This window comes from Ambystoma mexicanum, chromosome 8 (assembly GCF_040938575.1).
Source record: "Ambystoma mexicanum isolate Mex_15411 chromosome 8, UKY_AmexF1_1, whole genome shotgun sequence".
In the NCBI taxonomy this organism is placed as follows: Eukaryota; Metazoa; Chordata; class Amphibia; order Caudata; family Ambystomatidae; genus Ambystoma; species Ambystoma mexicanum.
Window position 1 is genome coordinate 54,214,086 of NC_090929.1, and position 25,894 is coordinate 54,239,979.

Here is a 25,894-nt window from a genome sequence, read left to right on the forward strand (position 1 = left end):
TGTTAGGAGTACAAAATATACTGGAAGTAATAATTTCAACTAACCATCGTAACTTTTAAAGAACAATCCATTTGAAATATTGGTGCACTTAAATATTTTCCTTTTTTAACAGCTTGTTTTGCTGAGAATACACATCATATATTTCTCACAATATCTTTCCTTCTCGGAAAGGGTTGTGTTCAGATTGAAACCAATGATAGGTTTCTTCTGTGAGCATCAAGGCAAAGTTTCATTCGTTTGTGCTCGGCACTGGTTGACTGGTAGCGCTGCTGAGCCCAACTACTTTTCATACTACACACAACACAAATCAAGACCAACAAAGAAAATAAACACAGTTCAGAACCTGCAGCCTGGCTCTCTGGTCCTTTGCATAACCACAGGTACCCTCGCAGATCCAATCTGGGTCCTCATGTTCTCCGTACTGATCGTGCACCCTCGGTGTGATGGTGACGTTCCTGCAAGACTCACATGATGACAACACGTTCCCAAATGCCAGACTGGCCGCCATCTTGGCGGATGCCTCTATCACTGCTGCCCTCATGCTGCTTTTAACAATAGAAAAACACAGGCCCATCCGCTCAAGGTGTCTGTTTTTTCTGTGGTTGTGTTGCTACCAGCAACGGCTGGGGTGGGTATAGCAAGTGCACATCTGACAACGCAACTCTCACTTACACAGAGAGCGAGAGCGAAAGAGAGACATAGGGTGAGTCAGAGAGGTAGGAAGAGAGAGAGAGAGAGAGAGATAGAAGCAGATAGTAGTTTATGAATTCTCTTTGTCTCAACTGGTTTCCGAACAAAGCAAGGTTCAGAATTTTAATAACAATGTTCCCTAAGAAAGCCTGTATTATAAAAGTTCCATGTTTCCAATTGGTTTGGGATAACCCCCCCCCAACCCCCCCAATGACAGTCAGTCTTAAGAGGGCTTGCTGACTCACTGACCAGATCTTGGGAGGAGGTGATCCAACTTCCGGTTAAGAGGGCTTGCTGACTCACTGACCAGATCTTGGGAGGAGGTGATCCAACTTCCGGTCTTAAGAGGGCTTGCTGACTCACTGACCAGCTCTTGGGAGGAGGTGATCCAAGTTCCGGTCTTAAGAGGGCTTGCTGACTCACTGACCAGCTCTTGGGAGGAGGTGATCCAACTTCCGGTCTTAAGAGGGCTTGCTGACTCACTGACCAGCTCTTGGGAGGAGGTGATCCAACTTCCGGTCTTAAGAGGGCGACTCACTGACCAGCTCTTGGGAGGAGGTGATCCAACTTCCGGTCTTAAGAGGGCTTGCTGACTCACTGACAGTTGCAATAGGATTCATGGAGAGGTTTGAGTTACTGTCCAAAATGCTCTTTTGCCTTGAAAACAATTATAGGGAAAGATAAGGTGGAAGGAGAGCAGGGTGGCGAAGAGACGTGGGCATGAGCAGGAATAGAGACATAGCGCCAAAAGAGGCATGGGGGCCCAAAGAAACCAGGCACATAAAGGGATAAATAAGGGAGCGGGGTGGAGGGAATCATGGGGCACACAGGGCGCCCAAACAGACAGACAGACAGACAGTACAGAGACAACAAAACCTAGAATGATGAGTGTTCATTGTACAGAGAGAACGAGAGCGACAGAGACAGAGAGACAGAGACAGAGAGAGAGACAGACAGACAGAGAGAGAGACAGATAGACAGAGAGAGACAGAGAGAGACAGAGATATGCATGCATAGAGAGCACAGTGCATAGAGAGCCATGGCATACAGAGAGAGATAGAGAGTGAACAGGCACAGATATGCTGCAGAGAAGAAGGCCAATGAACCAGAGAGCAGTGGTGCAGGGAGAGCAGGGAGAAAAGGGGCGGGGTGTGTGGAGGGTGCATGTGTGAGAATGTGTGTCTATCTGCATGTATGCTTGTGTTACACTGTGTACACATTTAAGGGCATGATTGTGTGTCTCTGTAGGTCCGATTCAAGGTTGAGGAGCTGACCGGTCACCTTAAAAAATGACCAGTTCAGTCGATAAGTTAATATATATATTGGCTTCAATAACTCTGATCCTCACAAAGACTTATCCTAGAAGTGTTGCCAGGGGATCTCTCGTGGAAACAATATTCCAGATGAGGCTCCGGAAACTGTTTTTTTTTATTCCAGATGCAACCCCCCTTAATGTGGAACCCAGAAATGAATACAATACTCCAGGTGAGGTCTCCAGAAATGGGGATTGTATCCCAGATGCAACCCAGCGGATGTGGGCCAACAACACCAAACAGAAATTGACACAATACTCCAGATGAGGTCTCCAGAACTGGAGATATAATTCCAGATGCAATCTCCTTGAGATGGAACCACAACACTTAATGTGGAAATCAGAAATGGCCACAATACTCTAGATGAGGCCCCCAGAACCGGGGATTTTAGTCCAGTAGCAACCTCCATGATGTTGGCCCATGACACTTAATGTAGCCCCAGAAATAAAAACAATACTCCAGATGAGGCCTTCAGAACTGGGGATTTAATTATTCCAGATGCAACCGCCCTGGCGTGGCCCAATGACACTTAATGTGGTCTCCAGAAATAAACAAAAGACTCCAAATGAGGCCTCCAGAAATAGGGATATCATTCCAGATGCAACCCTGATGTGGGCCCATCACCCTTAATGTGGCTCCCAGAAATGGACACAATACTCCAGACGAGGCCTCCAGAACTATGGATATCATTCCAGAGGCAACCCCCCTGATATGGGCCCACAACACTTAATTTGGCCCCCAGAAATGGACACAGAACTCCAGATGGGGCCTCCAGAACAGGGGATATCACTGCAGATGCAACTCCCCATGAGCTGGGCCCAAGGCACTTAATGTGTCCCCAGAAATGGAAACAATACTCCAGACAAGGCCTCGAGAATTTGGGATTCTATTCCAGGATTCTATTGCAGGTGCAACCCCCCTGATGTGGGCCCACAACACTTAATTTGCCCCCCCAAAATGGACACAATTCTCCAGACGAGGCCTCCAAAACTGGGGTTTTTATTCCAGATTCAACCCCCTGATGTGGACCCACGATACTTAATGTGGCCCCCAGAAAGGGACTCAATAATCCTGACGAGGCCTCCAGAACTGGGTATCTCATTCCAGAGCCAACCCCCCCTGATGTTGGCCCACAACACTTATTGTGGCCCCTGGAAATGGACACAGAAGTCTAGATGGGGCCTCCAGATTGGGGGATATCATTACAGATGCAAACCCCCTGGCATGGACCCACAACACTTAATGTGACCCTCAGAAATGGACACAATACTCCAGACGAGGACTCCAGAATTGAGGATTTTATTCCAGATGCAACCCCCTAATGTGGCTCCACAACACTTAACACAGAAATGAACACAATACTCCAGACGAGGCCTCCAGAACTGGGGATACCTTTCCAGATGCAACCCCCCTGGTGTGGGCCCTCAGCACTTAATGTGGGCCCCAGAAATAGACACACTACTCCAGATGAGGCCTCCAGAACTGGGGATTTTATTCCAGATGCAGCCCTCCTCACATTGGCCCACAACACTTAATGTAGCCCCCAGAAATGGTCATGTAGAGAGGCAGATGTACACCTCATTTATAGAGCCCACGCCCATCAAATTGGAAGAACAGCAAGAAATCACTGTGTATAACACCTGGTATCATCCAAATACCACATCGGAGATATGAGAGATGTTATGTGGCCCGACAACCGTATTGAATGTATCCTCGAACTGATGCAGTAGACTTGAGTCTGCAGACACCACTGGACATAGAAGAACTATAAGTAAAGTCTGACAGGTGTGAAGTGACGCCACTAAAGAGAGAAGATACGTGGACGCACTGAACTGAATGTATGTACATCTAGAGAATGAAGATATGATTGAAGTGACGAAGTAAACATATATGCAAACATGAAGAAAACCATATACTCTGAGAAGATGAGTGACAAGAGATGTAATCTACATATGTATAATTAGTCCTGACTGACGACTGACTGACTGACTGACTCATCATCGCCCAGCTCAAACCGTTTAATTTAGCAACGTGAAATTTGGACGGTACATTGTTTTCATGATGCAGGCACCCACTAAGGAAGGACCCTAAGGGGTACACATTGGTATTTTAGTTCTTCTCCAAAAATAGAGAAACGAGTGTTTTACTATTTTATGAAAATCCAGTAAAGGGAGGTGGAAGAGGGTGTGTGTGATTTCTTTTGAAGGATATTGATATCTCACAAACCGACAGGAAAGTAAAAATGGACATTTCAAATCTCCATTATAAAGTAATGTCTTACTCCTAACGTTACTAGTTCAGTTGAATCATATGTAATTACAATTTAATATTATACTATTACAATTTACTATTAAAGTAAAAGTAAACAGAATAATAATAATATATTTTTAATGTGCTGGACCTACGCCCTGCCCACAATTTAGCTGATTGGTGCCCATGTAGAAGAAACACAGAGAATCAACATAAAATCATAAAGTGAATGTTAGCGAGTGTGCAACCCAAATGGGCACACACACGTACATTTTCTACTGCAAAAATGACTTTCCACTGACTTTGCATGGCAAAAATACACTTTGAAACATGCAAGCAATTAAATGAATCGGGCCCTATGTGTATACATTTCCCCTAACCAATCCCTCCACACAGTAGGTTTTTACTGTTAGCCACGCAGGATGACGTCATAGCTGACATATGTCGAGGTATATATCCTTTTGTTAAACCGAAATGCCAGGTTTCCCTACTTTATTGATCTAATAATAAAATAGTATTTTGCCATCTTCCTTGAGTCTATCTGGTAATTTGGGCCTGAGATCATTTATTGTGGAAATCCCATCCGGCACTTGGCACGCACCAGGTGCCCTTCCACATTTAGTAGCAGAGGATTGTTCAGAGCCACACTCTCAGATTTTTGACGTCTTCCACCATCAGCCGGAAGACCACAGAGTTTCTTTGGAGAGCGGAAGAACCACACCCCTCTCTCGAAAAAACACGGCATGATAACCTGTTCAGTGGTTTTTAACCATTTTGAGAGTTCGCAGCCATCTTCTTTTTGCTCACTGTACCTTTCACAGATGGGAAATATTCATTTGCATATCAGTCTTTGACAATTCCCTTCTGAACAAGAGTACCAACAGCAACAGCAAGAGTACCAACAGCAACTCCAACACCTTGTTGGGCCTCATCAGTGAGGTGGAGCTGTGCCTCTCTGAGCACAGTGAGCAGGGAGTCCATGTCTGGTTGCCCCCAGGTAACTTAGGGTGACCAACCCCAAGTTCCTTCCAAAAATACAAAAAAGGTAGCAGGCGCCCCTCTCTCGAAAGAACACGGCATGATAACCTGTTCAGTGGTTTTTAACCACTTTGAGAGTTCGCAGCCATCTGCTTTTTGCTCACTGTACCTTTCACGGATGGGAAATATTCATTTGCATATCAGTCTTTGTCCCGCCCACATGGGCAGTCCAGCACCGAAACGCTATAATACTAATTGATTAAAGTAATAGCAGATTAAATGGTCCGGTAAGTATTGACAGTTAAAAACAAAACGACTTGTCATCATTGAGGACACTCCTCTTCTACACTTGTGCAAAACATTACCAAGATACACACCTAAGATTAGGAAATACCATGCTGAATGGGTAAGAGGCACGGCTGACAAAATGGTCATGCCTTGGCCTCAAGAGGGTTTCATATCAAGAACAGTATTGCAACACATGACAACATACTTACATGCTGCGCACACAGAGAAAAAGATACAAACAAGGTTAGCTATTTTAGAGCTATGGAAAATGTACCAGAGCGAGAAAGAAGACCCGCCCGAGAAGGAGTGGATGCTTAATCAGCATAAAGGGGAGGGCACAACACCCTCTGCACCTCTTTCCCCTTCTGAAGACACTAGCACAACCAATGAGAAACAGGGATTTTATCCTCTAATGGTCAGGGTATATTAATCAGATATATGCACCCCCCGCTTATAGTGTGGAAGACAGTACAGAAGAAAGGAAGATGAAAGAACGCAAATGTATGTCTGTAAGTAAGGAACAAATGGAGCGTAATGAAAGAAGGGATAGAGTGATCGAGATAGAAGAAGAGACCATGAGACAAAAAGGAGAGAAAGATAAAGCCAGCCGAGTGATGATTGTACAGAATGAGTGAATGGGAGGAAAGATATTACTGAAATTAGACGGAAAGGGTATTGATGATGTTAAACAAAGAGAAGAAAGAGAGGAACAGGAAAGCAAGGAAAGGAATGAGAAAGAGCATACAGAAAAGTGAAGGAAAAAGAGGAAGTGAAAAGAAGAACAAAGAAGGTATGAAGAGGCGGCAAAGGAGCGAGAGAGAAAAGATGAGGAAATAGAAGTGTGAGGAAATAGAAGCACAGAGATTTAAAGCAAGTACATTTAGAGAAGACGGGAAGAGCAAAAGAAGAGGGCAATGAGAAGATGGGAAGAGGACGAGCAGAAGGAAATGAGAAGGAGTAGCGAACAAAGGCAGGACAAAATAGACCACATCATTAATAGATGTGTAATACCAGTTCAACAACGAGAATGATGGGAGGAAGAGAGAAGGATACAACAGCTCCGCAGGGAGCTGCACATGATAACTAGAGTACCAACATGGGCTGATGAGCATGAGGCAGAAGGAATAGGGAAAAGGATTGGGGAACTATATAGGCAGATGAGGGAAAAAGATGGTTACAAGACCAGAGGGAGTATCGAATTATCTCCACCGAGAGAAACAAGAGGTAGATTGGATGACATAATGATGGACAAGCATAGAATGCTTTCCCTAAGCAGACTAGATCTCGATGATGAGGAAAGGGATAACAGTCCTACCAGTTGTGGAATAATGATGTCAGACGAAGAAAGGGAAGAAAATGAGAGAGCACAAGGAGAGGGCGCTTGGGGCTCTTTGGCAGACCCAAACATAGAACGATGAGTAAAGTGGTCAGATTTAGGAGAGCCAGAAGGAAAAACACCAGAACCTATGCCATATCCTGAATGGCCACAGGACGGTCGCATAGTGTAGGGGAAATGTCCCCGCCTTATGTAAGTAGATTGAGGGTACTACCAGGATGAAGACGAGGGGGCAAAATCAGCCCCACCTGGAAGACAAGAAGCATGGGTGGATACGATTGATGAACAGGATTTACACAATTCCCATTATTAGAGAAAGCGGGGGCGACCACAATATGTACCATGGCCACAGATGGATAAAGATCATTTGAAATGTAAATTACCCAGTTTGACTATAGGAGTGGGTACATGGATTTATGAATTAGAAACAAAGAAAACGGGAATGATATAGCGGTGGGTTATGTAAAAGGCCTACTGGCCGCTATTCCAGGGGAGAGAGCTGACGACATTTGGAGATGAGCCGGATTTGAGAGTATGACAGCACAAAACATGACAACATGACAGAGAACCATTTAATAATTGCAGAGCAGACATATGGAGGGCATTTAGCGTACAATATCCAGATACGTCACACATGGGCGTGATTATGATATGGACAATGGGTGAGGATGAAGGTCCTGTTTCTTTTATTCAGGAGATTCAAGAACATTGGCGTCTTGAGATGAGGGCACCCTGGGATAAAACCGTAGCATTATTGTATTATATTTTATGTCAGGGACTACCCGAGCCAGTGCAAAGGTGATGAAAAAACAGGTACGGATGGAAGAAAAGCCACGGCAAGAAATACAGGTGACTATCGTACATGATTGTCAACTGTTACAAGAGAAGAATAGGAAGAAAGCTGAGAATAGGAAGAAAGCTGAGAATAGGAAGAAAGCTGAGAATAGGAAGAAAGCTGAGAATAGGAAGAAAGTTAGTTCAGAAAAAGTTGTCCAAATTTGCTATGGAAGGGGCAAAGGGGTGGTCCCACAAGAGTTACCATCTACACAGCCAATAAATGTAGGGTACCCCGTAGATCAGGGTGGGTAAAACCTTTGGCCATGTGGTAGAGGGAATGGATCTAAAGGACGAGGAGGCAGTTTCCAAAACTGTCAATGGGGAGAAGGATTTAATGGAGGACATTCACAGCAGTGTTGGAATTGTGGGAGGACAGGACATATGGCATGAACATGTAGAAGTAGAGGGGGCATGCAGAACTGGCAAACTCCAAAAGGTGTCATGGGATATTTTCCACCATATAGTAAAGAAAGACCGGAGTATTATGCCCAAGATCACACAACGTATCAGACACGTGCCCCACAAATACAGCAAAAGCAACAGATTCCACTGCAATCACAGTCGCCACAAGAGCAACCACAGCAAGCACCTATGCAAACACAACGAGTGCAGCCACAAGAGTACACTGCGATGCAACAAACGATGCCACAATGGAAGTCGAATGCAGGATACCCATAAACACTGACACGCAGGATAGTATGACAGTATTTGGAGGGAATCCTTTTACGGCTACAGGGATGAATTTATATCCACAATAGGAAAGCCCACACAGTGATCAGATGTGTTCAATACTATCCGTGACACCAGACCCCCAAGAGGAAACCAGGGTTAGGGTCACGATAGGAGGCAATGCATTTTTGTTTCTTATAGACACAGGAGTGACTTGCGCTTGTGTTTGAGAGTGAAAGTATCCAATGCCTGGGATTGCCATGAATGCGCAGGGATTCTCCGGACCTATAAGTTTGGTTCTGTTTACTGATGGATTATCAATTTCAATAGGAGAATATGATGTGTCTATGCCACTACTGTATTCTTGACAGACACCAGTAAATTCATTAGGACGTGATTTAATGACAAAACATAATATAATGATATCTTTCACTGACAAGGGGATCATATGTTGCTTTCCAGGGATACATTACATGAAAGTAAGAGAATAAATATTAGCATTTACAGACCAAAAAGTCTTGATGAGGTGTCCCTTTACACACAGAAGTATTTTTGTATGGAGTAAATAATGTGTTGACGTGGCTTGTATTGATAGGTAAATTGCTGAGAATACCTCAGGAAATTTATGCCAGAAGTACCCTTGCCCAGCCACAACACTCAAAGAAATGTTCGCTTCCACCTGCGCAGGAGGACACGCAAGATCGATCATAAATGCCTCACTTTCCTCTGGTATCTTTCCCGACGAATTCAAAACCGTTCATGTCAAACCTCTAATTAAAAAACCTTTGCTCAACCCTCTCGTGCCCAAAAACTACCGCCCCATCTCAAACACCAGATTCCTTGCCAAACTCATTGGGCCTCATTACACGGTAGGCGGTAAGGGTTTACCGGTACGGTATTTTACCGGTACCAGTAAACCCTTACCGCCTTACTACGAGGTCCCTTTGCGGGTTGGTGAATTTAACGCCTGCTTTTTGCAGGCGTTAAAAACCAACTCGCAAAGGGGCCAGGGAGCTAATTACGGTACCGCAATTTGCGGCACCGTAATTAGGCCTTCCCCATTCCCATAGAGCCCTATGGGGCAAAAATGGGAATGGGGAAGGGCAATGGGGGAAAGGGGAATTACCGCCCCGCCAACCTTGGAATAGGCCGATAATTCCCCTTTTCACCAAGGCGGTGCCGGTATTTTAACGCCATGGACCAAGGTGCTAATAGCACCTTGGTCCACCGCCATCCGTGTAATGAGGCCCATTGACCGAACCGCCTACACCCAGCTAAATGCCTTTGTCGAAGACAACAATCTCCTAGACCCCGCTCAATCAGGCTTCAGAGCCCGTCACGGAACTGAAACCACCCTAACCTCAATTTGGGATGACCTTAAAATGACAGCAGACTCCGCTGGATGCGCAGCACTAATCCTTCTTGACCTATCCGCCGCCTTTGACACAATCAATCACTCAATCCTTCTAGACCGCCTGCCCTCCCTAGGAATTTGTGGAACCGCTCTTAAATGGATAGCTTAATTCCTCAAAGATCGGTACCAAATAACGATACTCTCTACCTATACCACCCAAGCCCGACCAGTCGACACAGGAGTCCCACAAGGAGCATGCCTATCTGCCCTCCTGTTCAAGCTCTACTTGATCACTCTCCCACCAATAATTCATTCGCACACCATCCTGTGCTACAACTACGGCGACGACACTCAACTAATTCTAAAACTCCTGAACTCAAAACCCAACTCCCGAACAGACCTGGCCTCCTGCCTCCTTGACATAGAACTCTGGATGACCCAAAGCCACCTCCTGTTAAATCCTTCCAAAACAGAAATCATGGTATGTGGCAACTCTGAACTTCTTCCGCACCCACTACCCTGGCCATCCACCATGGGCAACTCACCAACCCCCTCCAACTCAGTGAAAAATCTTGGATGCACCCTTGACTCCGACCTAACACTCTCGTGCCAAGTCAACAACATCTCAAAGGGCCTCATTACACTGATGGCGGTAAGGATTTACTGGTTCCGGTAAAATACCGATACCGGTAAATCCTTACCGCCTTACTACGAGGTCCCTTTGCGGGTTGGGGGATTTAACGCCTGCTTTTTGCAGGCATTAAAAACCAACCCGCAAAGGGACCCAGGGAGCTAATTACGTTACCGCAATTTGCGGTACCGTAGTTAGCGCCTTCCCCATTCCCATTGAGCCCTATGGGGCAAAAATGGGAATGGGGAAGGGCAATGGTGGAAGGGGGAATTACCGCCCCGCCAACCTTGGAATGGGGCGGTAACTCCCCTTTCCGCCAAGGCGGTGCCAGTATTTTACCGGCATGAACCATGGCGCTAATAGCGCCATGGTTCTTCGCCATCCGTGTAATGAGCCCCAAAGTCCTGCCACTACCACCTTAGAACCCTTAGGCGCATCTTTCCATATCTCTCCTTTCCCAACAAGCTCTCTGCGGTCCAATCAACCATTATATCAAGACTGGACTATGCAAACCCCCTATACCTCGGAGTCCACGCGTACCAACTGAATAAACTCCAAAGGGCACAAAACGTTGCAGCCAAATTGCTACTTGCGCTCGGCCCAAGAGTCCACATCTCCCCAGCCCTTAAGACGCTGCACTGGCTTCCAGTAGCACGAAGGGTGACTTTCAAAACCTTGTGCATCACCCATCGAGTTCTGCACAAAACCGGACCTCAATATCTTCAAGACAAGCTAAAACCCTACCACCCCCCACGCACCCTAAGATCAAGCTCAGCCGGCCTCCTAGTCATACCGAAGACAAACTCAAGCAGGTTAGGTGGATCATCGTTCTCAGCCTTGGCTCCCATGCTATGGAACTCACTCCCACTCCACATCCGCCTAACTGAGGATTTAACGTCTTTCCGCAAACTGCTGAAAACCTGGTTCTTCCCCTAAAGCCAATCCGTACCAAACTAACCCAAACAGAACAACAGCAACTCAATGACTCCAACCCATCAAACCACCTGATACGAGAAACTGACAGCTAATAAGAACGGATGAGTGGATAGAGCGGATGAGTGGATAGCGCAGATGAGTGGATAGAGCGGATGAGTGGATAGCGCGGATGAGTGGATAGAGCGGATGAGTGGATAGCGCGGATGAGTGGATAGCTCGGATGAGTGGATAGAACGGATGAGTGGATAGAACGGATGAGTGGATGAGTGCATAGAGCGGATGAGTGGATGAGTGCATAGAGCGGATGAGTGGATGAGTAGATAGAGCGGATAGAACGGATGAATGGTTGAGTTGATGAGTGGATGAATGGGTGAGTGGATGAAAGGATAGAACGGATGAGTGCATGAGTGGGTGAGTGGAAGAGGGGATGAGTGGATGAGTGGATAGAACGGATGAGTGATGAGTGAATAGAGTGGATAGAACAGATGAGTGGGTGAATGGATGAGTGGATAGAACTGATGAGTGGATAGAGTGTACAGAGAGGATGAGTAGATAGAGCGGATGAGTAGATAGAGCGGATGACTGGATAGAGCGGATGACTGGATAGAATGGATGAGTGGATAGAGCGGAGGAGCGGATAAGTGTATGGATGAGTGGATGAGCGGACGAGTGGATTGAGCGGACGAGTGGATTGAGCGGACGAGTGGATAGAGAGGATGAGTAGATAGAGCGGATGAGTAGATAGAGCGGATGAGGAGACAGAGCGGACAACTTGATAGAGTGGATAGAACGGATGTGTGCATAGAGCGGATGAGTGGATGAGTGGGTGGAGCGGATGAGTGGATAGAGCGGATGAGTAGATAGAGTAGATGAGTAAATAGAGCGGATGAGTAGATAGAGCGGATGAGTAGATAGAGCGGATGTGGATAGAACGGATGTGTGCATAGAGCGGATGAGTAGATGAGTGGATAGAGCGGATGAGAGGATAGAGCGGATGAGCTGATGAGTGGATAGAGCGGATGAGCTGATGAGTGGATATAGCAGATGAGCGGACGCGTGGATAGAGCGGACGAGTGGATAGAGAGGATGAGTAGATAGAGAGGATGAGTAGATAGAGCGGATGAGCAGACAGAGCGGACGACTGGCTAGAGTGGATAGAACGGATGTGTGCATAGAGCGGATGAGCGGATGAGTGGATGAGTGGATAGAGCGGATAAGTAGATAGAGTGGATGAGTGGATAAAGTGTACAGAAAGGATGAGTAGATAGAGCGGATGAGTAGATAGAGCGGATGAGTAGATAGAGCTGATGACTGGATAGAGCGGATGACTGGATAGAACGGATGACTGGATAGAGCGGAGGAGCGGATAAGTGAATGGATGAGTGGATGAGCGGACGAGTGGATTGATCGGACGAGTGGATAGAGAGGATGAGTAGATGGAGCTGATGAGTAGATAGAGCGGATGAGCAGACAGAGCGGACGACTGGATAGAGTGGATAGAACGGATGTGTGCATAGAGCGGATGAGTGGATGAGTGGGTGCAGCGGATGAGTGGATAGAGCGGATGAGAAGATAAAGCAGATGAGTAGATAGAGCGGATGAGTAGATAGAGCGGATGTGGATAGAATGGATGTGTGCATAGAGCGGATGAGTAGATGAGTGGATAGAGCGGATGAGAGGATAGAGCGGATGAGTTGATGAGTGGATAGAGCGGATGAGTGGATAGAGCGGAGGAGCAGACAGAACGGATGACTGGATAGAGTGGATAGAATGGATGTGTGCATAGAGCAGATGATTGGATGAAGATATGAGTGGATAGAGCGGATGAGCGGACGTGTGGGTAGAGCGGACGAGTGGAATGAGCGGACAAGTGGATAGAGAGGGTGAGTAGATAGAGCGGATGAGTAGATAGAGCGGATGAGCAGACAGAGCGGACGACTGGATAGAGTGGATAGAACGGATGTGTGCATAGAGCGGATGAGTGGATGAGTGGGTAGAGCGGATGAGTGGATAGAGTGGATGAGTAGATAGAGCGGATGAGTAGATAGAGCGGATGAGCAGATAGAGAACGGATGTGTGCATAGAGCAGATGAGTAGATGAGTGGATAGAGCAGATGACTGGATGAGTGGATAGAGCGGGTGAGTTGATGAGTGGATAGAGCGGATGAGTGGATAGAGCGGAGGAGCAGACAGTACGGACGACTGGATAGAGTGGATAGAACGGATGTGTGCATAGAGCAGATGATTGGATGAGGATATGAGTGGATAGAGCGGATAAGCGGACGAGTGGGTAGAGCCGACCAGTGGGTAGAGCGGATGAGTAGATAGAGCGGATGAGTAGATAGAGCGGATGAGTAGATAGAGCGGATGACTGGATGGAGTGGATAGAACGGATGTGTGCATAGAGCAGATGAGTAGATGAGTGGATAGAGCGGATGAGTGGATAGTGCGGATGAGTTGAGTGGATAGAGCGGATGAGTGGATAGAGCGGAGGAGTGGATAAGTGTATGGATGAGTGGATGAGCGGACGAGTGGATGAGCGGACGAGTGGATAGAGCGGACAAGTGGATAGATAGGATGGGTAGATTGAGCAGACAAGTAGATAGAACGGATGTGTGGATAGGTGGATGAAAGGATGAGTGGATAGAGTGGATGAGTGGATAGAGTGGATGAGTAGATAGAGCATATGAGTAGATAGAGTGTATGAGTAGATAGAGCAGATGAGTGGATAGAGTGGATGAGTTGATGAGTGGATAGAGCAGATGAGTGGATATAGCAGAGGAGTGGATAAGTGTATAGAACGGATGAACGTATAGAACAGATGAGTGAAGAGATGAATATATATATAACTTGATATTGCTGCTGAATGCGTGAAAAACGCGATTGCTTAAAGATGATGAGTGCGGGGAGCGGGGAGCACATGAGTGCGTAGAGGGATGAGTGCGTAGAGGGGATGAGTGCGTAGAGGGGATGAGTGTGTAGATGGGGCGAGTGCATAGAGGGGGCAAGTGCGTAGAGGGGGCGAGTGCGTAGAGGGGACAAGTACATAGAGGGGACAAGTGTGTAGAGGGGGCGAGTGGGTAGAGGGGGTGTGTGGGTAGAGAGGGTGAGTGCATAGAGGGGGAGAGTGCGTAGAGGGGGTGTGTGGGTAGAGGGGTGTGTGGGTAGAGGGGTGTGTGGGTAGAGGGGGTGTGTGGGTAGAGGGGGTGTGTGGGTAGAGGGGGTGAGTGCATAGAGGGGGCGAGTGCGTAAAGGGGCGAGTGCGTAGAGGGGGTGAGTGGGTAGAGGGGGTGTGTGGTTAGAGGAGTGTGTGGGTAGAGGCAGTGAGTGCATAGACATTTGAAAGAGCATATATCCCATCATATCTCACCACCATACTTACTCTCTCCTTTACATCACCACTCAACTAGAACACAGAGATACTATGACACCATTCAGTATAACTGTTCTCATACCAACATCTGCCGCTCACTCCACATCATTCTATGTAAACACTGCTGGTTACACACCCCCCAGCCAGGCGTTCTCCTCAGGCCTAACGCAGCCACATCCGGTCTGGATAAATCCTGCCAGAACGAACACATACTCCTGATCTCTCGACCACCACACCTACCACTAAGAAGCAGCTATTACATGGATCCCGCACGAGCTTCACACATACCCGGTGCTCACACGCACCTTTGACTCTCTCTACCCGCTCTACTGATCTGAACTTCGGTTCCCAAGGGCGTTCAACCTACCAGCGCCTTCAGACCATACCAATGGTATATAAGGCGCTATATAAATGCAAAATAACAATAACAATAACAATAGATGATGAGGAAGCACAGGTTATTCCCACAGAACTGGAGGAAATGATAGTGAGAGAGGAAAGGGTGATTATTAATGGGACAGATGACGAAGGAAGAGCATGTAGAACAAGAATAGCTCTGGACGAAGGATATAGACTAACAGACGAACAGTTCTTCAGAGATGAAAATTCAGACAAATTATTATTTTTCATAAGTCTTACCTATAGAATAAAAATTGAGAATTGGTAAATATACCAGAGAATGGCATTCGTCAAAAAGAAACTACAATTTTTTCAGTCAGATTTAGAAAAAGTCCCAGACATTTGATGGACCAACTGTTCATATGACGTGGGTCTATTAAGTGGGCCAGGAGAAGTTAAACTAATGCTTAAGCCAGAAGAAATGTTGCCACATGCAAAACAGTACCCCATGTACATAGAAGCAGATGAAGGTATATTTTAAACCATTTCTGCTTTAATAGAGCAGGGAGTATTGGTGCCATCAGAATCCCCATGTAACACGGCTGTGTACTCGGGGAAGAAATCAACAGCGGGGTGGTGGAGATTTATTCAGGATCTACGGCGCCTAAACAATATTGTCACAGCAGAGCTTCCGTTGGTTCTGGATCCAGCTATGATATTATGTAACATTCCAGCTACAGCAAATATTTTACAGTAGTAGATTTAAAGAATGCCTTCTTTTGAATTCCCCTTCATGAGGACTCCCAAGATTTAACCGCATTTTCATATAGAAACCAGTGGTGGAAACATACAATATTACTACAAGGGTACTGTGAGTCCCCATCAATCTTTAATAGGGTCCTTCAGATAGACCTAGGGAACAAACAACTTAAGAGCACAATAATTCAGTACTCAGATGACATATTAGTGTGCAGTGAGACAGCAGAGAAATGCAGAGAGGATTCAGTTCAGTTAATGACAGTATTGGCAGAAAAGGGATACAAAGTGGACAAAGAGAAACTACAGTATTGTCAGGAAGAGGTCCTGTATATAGGACAGATAATCTCTCAAAAAGAGACAAGAGTGACACCCGAGAGAGCAGATGTAATCATGAACACTCTAAGACCTGAGACAGTGAGGGAGAAACAGCAATTTTTAGGCTGTGCAACTATTGTAGGGCGTGTTTTGTTTATTACAGTCCATATATTAGACCACTTTTAAAAGGACTCAAAGAAGCACAGACAGGTAAAGGTGAGATAATATGGACAGACGAGATGACAGAAGGATTTGAAGAGTTAAAAATGGCTATTTGTACAGCCCCTGTGTTAGAGATTCCAGACTATAATGAAGAGTTTTATTTATTTTTGCATTCAAATGGAGTAGTGATGACAGCAGTCCTTACACAGAAGACATTAGGACATAAACCATTAGCCTATTATAGTGGGATTTTAGACCCATAAATGAGAGGGAATTACCCCTGTGAACGAGCATTAGTGCTTCTGCTTTGGTAATTAGAAAAGCAGCAAATATTACAATGGAGTTCTCAATTACTTTGTAAGTCGAACATGCCTTATTCGCCATTTTGGAGAAACCCAAAAGCACATTGAATACACAGAGCGTCAGGCTATGAAGTGATCATTTCAAATGCAGTGATCAAAATCCTTAGATGTAGAATAGTGAGTCCAGCAACCTTCACAACACAACCAGTAGAGGAGGATTATGCACATGATTGCACAACGCATACTGAGTTGTATGATATTCCCCATGTTAAAGAAAATGCCCATTGATGGGTCTTTGAAAATTGATCAAATGACCGGAGAAAGACATACAGGGTTGGCATTAATGCAGTTAAAACTGGATGGTGAGTTTGAAGTAGTGACAAGTGCAAGACTGCCTTCACTTTGTTCAGCACAAGCTGTAGATTTAGTGGTGCTTATTGCCGCACTTAAGAGATATGAGGATGAGCTAGTAACAGTGACTCTGCCTTTGTGACGTCAACAATACATGCAGGATTGTCATGCTGGAAAAGGAGGGGCTTCTTCCGTGCAGATGGCACACCAGTGCAACATGCGTCACTATTAGACAGACTTATTAAGGTGCTAAATCTCCCATTGGCTATCACCGTGGTGAAGTGCGCAGCCCGTACTAAAGGGGCAGACATGATTTCACATGGTAACTAAGCTGCAGAGGTTGAAGCAAAAAGAGCAGCATATTTTCCCAATATTTTATGTTTTGAAACAGAAAGTGTTAAAAAAAATGTCAGGACGGTGCAGGATGATGAAAGAAGGCTTTAATATGCTATACATTGTACAGTTAATTGAGCTGCAAGGCCGAGCTTCACAAGAAGAATACAATTTATGGAAAAAACAGAGGTGTTCTTTATCCCCCATGGAGGCTATATGGAGACACGATAGTACTAGAAAGCCAGTTATGCCTCTAGCATTATTGAAAGTTGCATTGGATCAGCTTCACTATCCTGCATATGCAACAAGAGAGTCTTGTGGCCATGATCACAGAAGACTGGTTTTTGTCAAATGTGTTAGAACACAATACATTTTGAACTGTATAATCTGTCAAAAATTCACAGCAGGCCATACCTTGCAAACAGAGAGAAGAGCAATACCCCGTCCCAATGGTCCGTTTCAGCATCTACATATAGATTATGTGGATATGTTGCAAACATGCAATGGCTACAGATATATGTTAGTGGTAGTATCTCCATTCTCCCAAGGGATTGAGTCAGGTCCATGCACGCACCCTGATGCCATATGTGCTGCTAGATTACTCACACGTGAGGTGTTTCATAGATGGGGTGTATGCGAAGTCCTACTGTCTGATAATGGGTCGCATTTTGTAAATGAGATGTTGGAGCAAATAACTCTTCTATTAGGCATAAAGCATACATTTTCATCTGCTTATCACCCACAGTCGAATGGTTTTTGCAAGCATTTAAATGGACTCCTCAAAGAGGGTATAGCAAAGATAAAAATGACTTTGAAAAAGGAATGGCTATATTGTCTACCCCTTGCCCTATTTGCATTAATCGTGACTCAGATCACCACTTGACTCCTCATGAGTTGGTGACCGGAGTCTGCATGGGAGTACCCCTGGCTCCTCCCACTCGAATAAAACTGATGCCCACAGTGTAGGAAGAACATTAGGGAATTAGATGCATGATTATTTAACAAATATGACCGCTAATGTTTCTTTTATATCCCAGCAGAACAAAAGTTGGAGATAAGGGGTGAAGAAGATTGAAGAAGACAGCCAAACGATCAACACTACAGAATTGCTGAAACCATGTAGTTTTTATCCTGGAGACTAAGTGCTCATTAAAGGTTTTGTCCGCACTTGGCATAAGCCCTGCTTTGAAGGACTGTACCTGGTAGAGGAGGTCACTCCCACAGCTGTGAAGATGCAAGGAAGACAAGCTTGGCTGCACCTGAATGATGCAAAGGAGAGATCCCTACCCCTCTGGCAACTGTTGACGGTGAAGCAAGAGAAGTTCCACGTATGCAGACCCGATCGGCTCCCAAGGGCCAACAAGAACAGAGAAAATAAAAACAATTCAGACTGACGATCATCCCATACTCTAAAGGGAAACAAACTAACTTTTCTCACAGAACTTTCCCTGTTATGTTAATGAGACAATGGGCCTCATTACAAGTATGGCGGTATGGTAACAACGGTGCCAGTAAGCTACCAGCACAGTTGCTACCGTACTGCCATACTACGAGCTGTGCTCATGGGTGTCTGTCAGCCCGCCAGGTCTGACCTGGTGGGCAGAGCAGCACCCGCCAGCACAGCATGTCAGATGCACCGGCACCGTTTACAACAGTGCCGGTGCATCCAACGTCCCCATTCCCATTGGGAATGGGAATGGGGACTGACAGTCACCGGCACCTGGCAATGGAGGAATTACCTGGTCCAGCAAAGTCGGAATACCCTGGTAATTCCTCATTGCTGGGTGCTGGATTTTTCCCAAGTTTGGTGACAGCCACCCGGTTTTAATGAGCCCCAATGTTTTGAAGAAAAGAAAAACACTCATAACACTTTATGTTGCCTATTCGTTGCACACATTTCTGTATACTGTTTTTACTAATAGTCTTCGATCCTATCCAGCTCTAGTGAGACGAAACGTTGATATTGTCACCTTTTTCGGAAATCGTAAAACAGCTCCCATTATTAGCAGGATCATCATTGCAATATTGTTACAATTTCTATTATAAAAAGGTGTGGTTATTATAAAGAGTAACAGGAACTAAACAATGAGAAAAGAGAATGGAATCTTTCATTTTGTAAGATACAGATTGTTAACAAGAAGTCAGCTTAGTGAGCAAAATACAGCTCGGCACGTGAATTAATTTGCAATATTTCTTGTAGCTACGTTTTGTACAATGTATTGTCTTTATATCCTTATTCTTATAACATTTTGTCAGATGACGTTTTATAATATAGATGGAGTGTCCAACAATGAGACATCTGTTTCTATTCCTAAAAAAGTACGAGTGACAATTTCCCTGATATTTCCAAACCAATTAATCGGCTTAAGAGGGATGCTGGACAAGATTACAGGATATAAACACATATCTTGAAGAATCAGCTCATTTAAAAAATAACCTCTAGTACCAACACATGAGTAGGGTGGGTAGAGGAACATCAGATGAGGGCTGATATGTATGTTCTCTCATCCCTTACGCCAGGAGCAGAGCCAGAACATTTATAGCAAGAGAAATACCTACACATGATGCAAAATACCTCAGGCATCTAGCAGCATGCATGACAAGAGGACAATGTGAAGGGAAGTGGGCAACCCTAAACGAACATTCCCATATGAAGATGCTTACATAAAAACACAGAAGGTGATAAAAGACCCAAACTCAAAGAGCAAAATGATCCGGTACATGTTGAATGGTCCAGATAGAGGAGAGGTGAAGATTGTTGAACAAAAGAGACTGGACTGTGCAGATACATGAGAAACGCCAGGATTGCCAGGATGCTAGGAGAGAGCTCAGCTATTTGTATACGACAAGTAGCCACCAGTACAGGGTGGGAAGAAGGAATGATGAGATGCAGCTCATACTTATTGATGACAGCACCAGTAAAGGTAGTGCAAGTAGTGAATGATAAATGTCAAGGAACGGGCCAAGTATTCAAAGTTATTAACAAGGCTTGAAGATGAAGCAGGACCCATATCCATATTGCCAATGTAGAATGCAACACTGCACTTCAGAAACAGTGGTCGGGTCAAAGTTGAAGAAAATAAAGGATGTAGGCATGTACTCGATGTGCCAGGAATGAAAGGAGGAACTGCCATGCTGATGGATCACTATTGGGCTTGTGGATCCAGAGCTTACATGAAGTTGCCTCTAAATTGGGAAGGAATATGTTCTATGGTGGTCATACATCTTCCTGCATTTGTGGTCCCTCAGAAAGGTTGCTTAACTTCATCCCAGAGAAGAGAGAAAATTACTTTTCGGCAAAATCAATAGAAGCTTATTATGACATTCCAGATGAGCATAAATTGTTCACTAAGATGGAAGTGATGTTTACAGCCATATTCATACCAGGAATTCAAGCTGCAGCAAATGTCAAGTGGTTACAAATCACAAGGTAGGAGCTGATACAAACAATTAACACAACAACAAAAGGATTTAATGCGATTAACGAAGAATTGAGGGCCATCAGATTTATGACCCTTCAAAACGGGTATGTCTTAGACTTAATTACAGCAATGGAAGGAGGCGGGTGCGCCAAAATTGGGCCTTCTTGCTGTACATACACACCTGCTAATGATGGAACAGAAGCTATAACTCTGTTATCTCTTTTTTAACTAATTGTTCCCTTATTAAAGTACTCCACCGGATTGTCTGTTTTTTTTGTTGTTGTCCTATTATGTGCGCTCTGATGCCCTCGGGTTGCGGCGTGTTATAAACACATAAATAAACAAATAAATAAATCAACTCTGCATACAAAAATGTTAGAAGAAGTAGATGAAAAGGAAGAGGATGAACATTGGTTTTCATACCTTTTTTCATGGATTCCAAACTGGCTGGTGAATGCAGTCAAGATAGTGCTGGTGATACTAGTGTTAGTATTACTTGGATTCTGTTTCCTGAGAATAATCATGGGAAAATGTAAGAGGATAGCGAAGAAAGCTGTTGGGATGAAGATAATGATCGATGTAAATGCTGTGACGGACGAACACACACAAACCAAGAACACCACCAGTGAGCACCTGAAAGGAAACCCTATGGCACCCCCAGGTGCAAAGTTTTACTATCCCAAGGATCATCAGAACTATGTGGATTGTTGCGTGTCCTGTACACTGACTGGGGAGTGCTGCCATATGACCTGGAGTGTGGATGAACACACAAAGAATGTGGGCGACCTGAGGGGGGTGACAAAAATATGGATCCCGAAGAAACCGCAGTGTGAAGAAAAAGGTAAGAGAATTGAGGAGGTGGTTGAGGACGCAACCAGAGGGGGGAATGTAGAGAGGCAGATGTACACGTCATTTATAGAGCCCATCCCCTCACCTCCATCATACTGGAAGAACAGCAAGAAAACTCTCTGTATGACACCTTGCATCATCCCAGTACCACATCGGAGATATGAGAGACGTTATGCGATCTGACAGCAGTATCGAATTTACCCCCGAACTGATGCCACTGGACATAGAAGAATTATAAGCACAGTCTGATGGATGTAAAGTGACGTCATGAAGAAGAAAAGACCCGTGGATGCACTGAAATCAACATATGGCTATCTAAAGAATAAAGATGTGGCTGAAGTGACAAAGTAAACATATGTGCGAATATGAAGAAAACCATATACACTGACAAGATGAGTGACAAGAGAAGTAATATATATATTTACACAGAAATGCAAGGTGGATAACATATATAGAAGCTTGCTAAAAGTAGGAAATAGAACGCAAGTAAAGTAGCCATTTTGAGAAAATGGACGTCGGCTTCGTATAATAGTAAGCTAGAAGCCTTGAGAAGGGAAACCAAGGCTGCAATCCTGACAAGCATTGGAATACAAATTTGTGCAAGAACAAAGGGTATCTGCTTCGCTCTGAATCAAGGATGCCGCAGCAAGAGGAAACTGCACGTCACAAAAGGAATCAAAGAGGATAAGCTATGTACGCAGGACATATTTCTCTTAGTAAAGGAGTGAAGAGTTGTGAGTGCCAACTATTACACAATTAAAGATGTAGCAAGCACATGCAAGATGGAGCAACCAAGTCTCCAGATGCTGAGAGGAGTAATTGCACCCAATATAATTGAATCAAATCACACTAAATGGAAGAGCAGAATGGACAAAATCATGGTCTCCTCACACGTGGTGTAAGACCAGAAGACAAGGCCTATTCATAAAGCTCCAGACGAAGATAGCAATGTACCTTCACACCATTTAAAGTTCAGAGGAAGAGAAAAGTCTGCAAAGTCAACTACAGAGAAGAAGCCTTGGCTTAGAGCCTAACCGATGAGAGATTCAAGGCTAATTAACTTAGAAAGGCAGTTGTCTGACGTTCCCTTGCACCTCGGTTTTGTTTTGTACGTGCTGTTAACAAGCTGAATGTCCAAGATTGGTAAGTGAGCGCTAACTAATCATTTAGTCGTGGACCATACTTTGTTGCCTGGGCCTATTTAATGCTGTTATTATCTGTATTGTACGTAGTTAGAGGTGGTTCAAGGCGTGCCTACCAGATAAGAGGCATCCAATGATGATACTAACACTCACACAAACTATATTTATACATTTACCCTAACTGATCCCTCCACCCAGTAGGTTTTTACTGTAAGCCACGCATGATGACATCATAGCTGACGTATGTCAAGGTATAAAACCTTTTGTGTAACCAAAATGCATTGAGAGTGTGTGAGTTGAATTTCGGTTTTCTAGCCAGGTTTCCCTACTTTATTGAACTGATAATAAAGTAGTATTTTGCCTTCCTTGAGTCTGTTCAGTTATTTGGGCCTGAACGCACCAGGTGCCCTTGCACAGACACAATACTCCAGACGAGGCCACCAGAACTACAGATTTTATTCTAGATGCAACCCCCATGAGCTGGGTCCACGTCAGCTAATGTTGCCCCCAGAAATGGACACACTACTCCAGACGAGGCCTCCAGAAATAGGGATTTTATTCCAGATGCAACCCCCTAAAGTGGGCCCACAAAACTTAATGTGGCCCCCAGAAAGGGACAAAATACTCCTGACGAGGCCTCCAGTACTGGGGATCTCATTCCAGAAGCAACCCCTTGACGTGGATCCATAACACTAAATCTGTATCCCAATAAAATGACAGAATGATCCAGGCAAGGGCTCCAGAAATGGGGATATCATTCCAGATCCAACCACCTTAATGTGGGCCGACACCATGAAATGTGCCCGCCCCCCTAGAAATGGGCACACTACTCCAGAGAAGGGATCCAGAACTGGGGATATCATTCCAGAGGTAACCACCCTGATGTGGGCCCACGTCATGACATGTGGCCCCCAGAAATGGACACACTACTCCAGGCAAGGGCTCCAGAACTGGGGGTATCATTCCAGAGGCAATCCCCCTGATGCGGGCTCACACCATGAAATGTGGCCCCCAGAAATGGACACACTATTCCAGACAAGGGCTGCAGAACTAGGGATATCATTCCAGAGTCAACCCCCCTGATGTGGGCCCACACCATGAAATGTGGCCCCCAGAAATGGACACACTACTCCAGACAAGGGCTCCAGAACTGGGGATATCATTCCAGAGGCAATCCCCCTGATGCGGGCTCACACCATGAAATGTGGCCCCCAGAAATGGACACACTATTCCAGACAAGGGCTGCAGAACTAGGGATATCATTCCAGAGTCAACCCTCCTGATGTGGGCCCACACCATGAAATGTGGCCCCCAGAAATGGACACACTACTCCAGACAAGGGCTCCAGAACGAGGGATATCATTCCAGAGGCAACCTCCCTGATGTGGGCCCACACCATGAAATGTGGCCCCCATAAATGGACACACTACTCCAGACAAGGGCTCCAGAACGAGGGATATCATTCCAGAGGCAACCCCCCTGATGTGGGCCCACAGCATGAAATATGGCCCCCGGAAATGGACACAATACTCTGGATATGACAGCATGAAACATTTTTAATTACCTTCCTTTTTCTGCTATTTAAGACCCTTTCTGTGTGCCCTAGTCACCCTGCACCTTGCCGTGCTGTCTTTGGAATTATTGCTCCGTTCCTTTTACTGAAATTGTTTAAAAAGCATGACCTCCCGTTTTCTTAGGTTAACACTGATTTTAAACACTACTTTATTCCACCTGCCCTTAAGTAACAGACTGTGGAAACCCAGAGAAAACTTCCCTAAGCCCAAGGCAGGTCACTTGATAGTGCAGTAATCCTGCTGTAATAAAAGAAAAATAACGTTCTAGGAAGACTCTATATTTCACTTGTATCTTCATATGTTTTATTTTTTCATGTATCAAACGGTCCTTGGTTTCTGTATCCCTGTATCCGCTGCGGCACCACAGTGGAAGGAGCATTGGGGTCCAGAGACTTGCTGGAAGTGTACCAGCTGTGTGGGAGAGGCAGAGAAGGAGCCTTGAAGATCTCACTGCCCACCAACCAGAAGAGAGTGTGGGCCTTTTTGTCCAGAGCTTTCGGAAAGGGACTAGGGCACATGGGAGAAGAGGTTGAAAACCTGGTTCCTTTTGGGGGCGGGCTGTGCTAGAGGCACTTGCTGCAATCTATGCCTCATCGCCTCCCAAATCTGAAGTTGAACCCCCCTTTCTTGCGGTTGTATCCATTGAGCTCTTCTGCCAGGGAGCCGAGGGTCGAGTCTCCCCTCTTCTCTTCGGCTAGCTGCAGGAAGTCGGCAGCCTCGTTCTCCTCTCCCTGTCGTCCGAAGCGGAACCGGAAGCCGGCCCGCTCCTTTCCAAAGCCCTGCAGCTCCTTAGCCACACTGAACAAGTTGCTGGGGTCCACCGTCTTCTTAGACCTGGGATGTCCAGAGAAAGAGCCCGGCAAGTCATCCTCCAGCACCTCCAGAAGGGCCTTCCAGAAGACTGTCCCCTCGGCGAGCTCTTGGCCAGGTTCCTGCCGCTCATCTTGGCCCAGACAGGCTCCCAGAGTGAGGAGGACCAAGCAGGAGATGCTGCAAGCACACTTCATCTGCATCAAAGGGGGGAAAATAAAGTGGGTCAATTCCTGCAACCTCGCAACAAAGCATTTTACATTCACCCAACTTTGAATGATGTTCAGCAGTAAACGTGTCAACATTTATGGTATACAACACCCCCACCCACAAGCTAGGACACACATCGGACATCATCTACAAATACAGTCTGAGGATGAAAAACATGGGGACACGCAGGTTTCTCATGGGGCAGGATCATCTTGCCCCTGCAAAAAAGCCACCACCTTCCTGACATAGTGGTCAAACAGACCCCCTCCCCGTAAGACCTTTGACGGATGAGACCCAGAACTCCTTCAACCAGTTATTTCACCTGACTCCACTTAGAGCACAGCTTGTAGTCAACTCCCATCAACTTCTGGCCTTGACCCAGCAAACATCACAGCATTGTTGGCCATCATCAGAGGAGACAATAGATAAATCCTGCCCACTCTGCTGCAAACAGAGGGTTTAATGAGAACTCAAAATGCACAGTCCTCACTCTGGAATGCAGATGGCACAACACTCATACAAGGGTTTATCAAAGTACAGTCAGAAGGGGCGTCAAACTCTACCTTACTAACCAGATCAATGTAGCTGCAAACCCACCATCACCTCCTCCCACTCCCACCTGCAAGGCTAAAAACCTTGGGGTCAACTTCGACTCTAAACTCTCCTTCTCC

At 45.5% G+C, this 25,894-nt stretch overlaps 1 protein-coding gene across 1 annotated transcript; it reads right to left on the reverse strand.

Annotated features, from left to right (window-relative positions):
• Positions 1-24,581: 24,581 nt before the first annotated feature.
• QRFP (pyroglutamylated RFamide peptide) lies at positions 24,582-25,210 on the reverse strand. Its single transcript, XM_069612138.1, has one exon. It carries the CDS (start codon positions 25,208-25,210, stop codon positions 24,794-24,796), a length of 417 nt encoding a protein of 138 aa, XP_069468239.1. The 3' UTR covers positions 24,582-24,793.
• Positions 25,211-25,894: the final 684 nt, after the last annotated feature.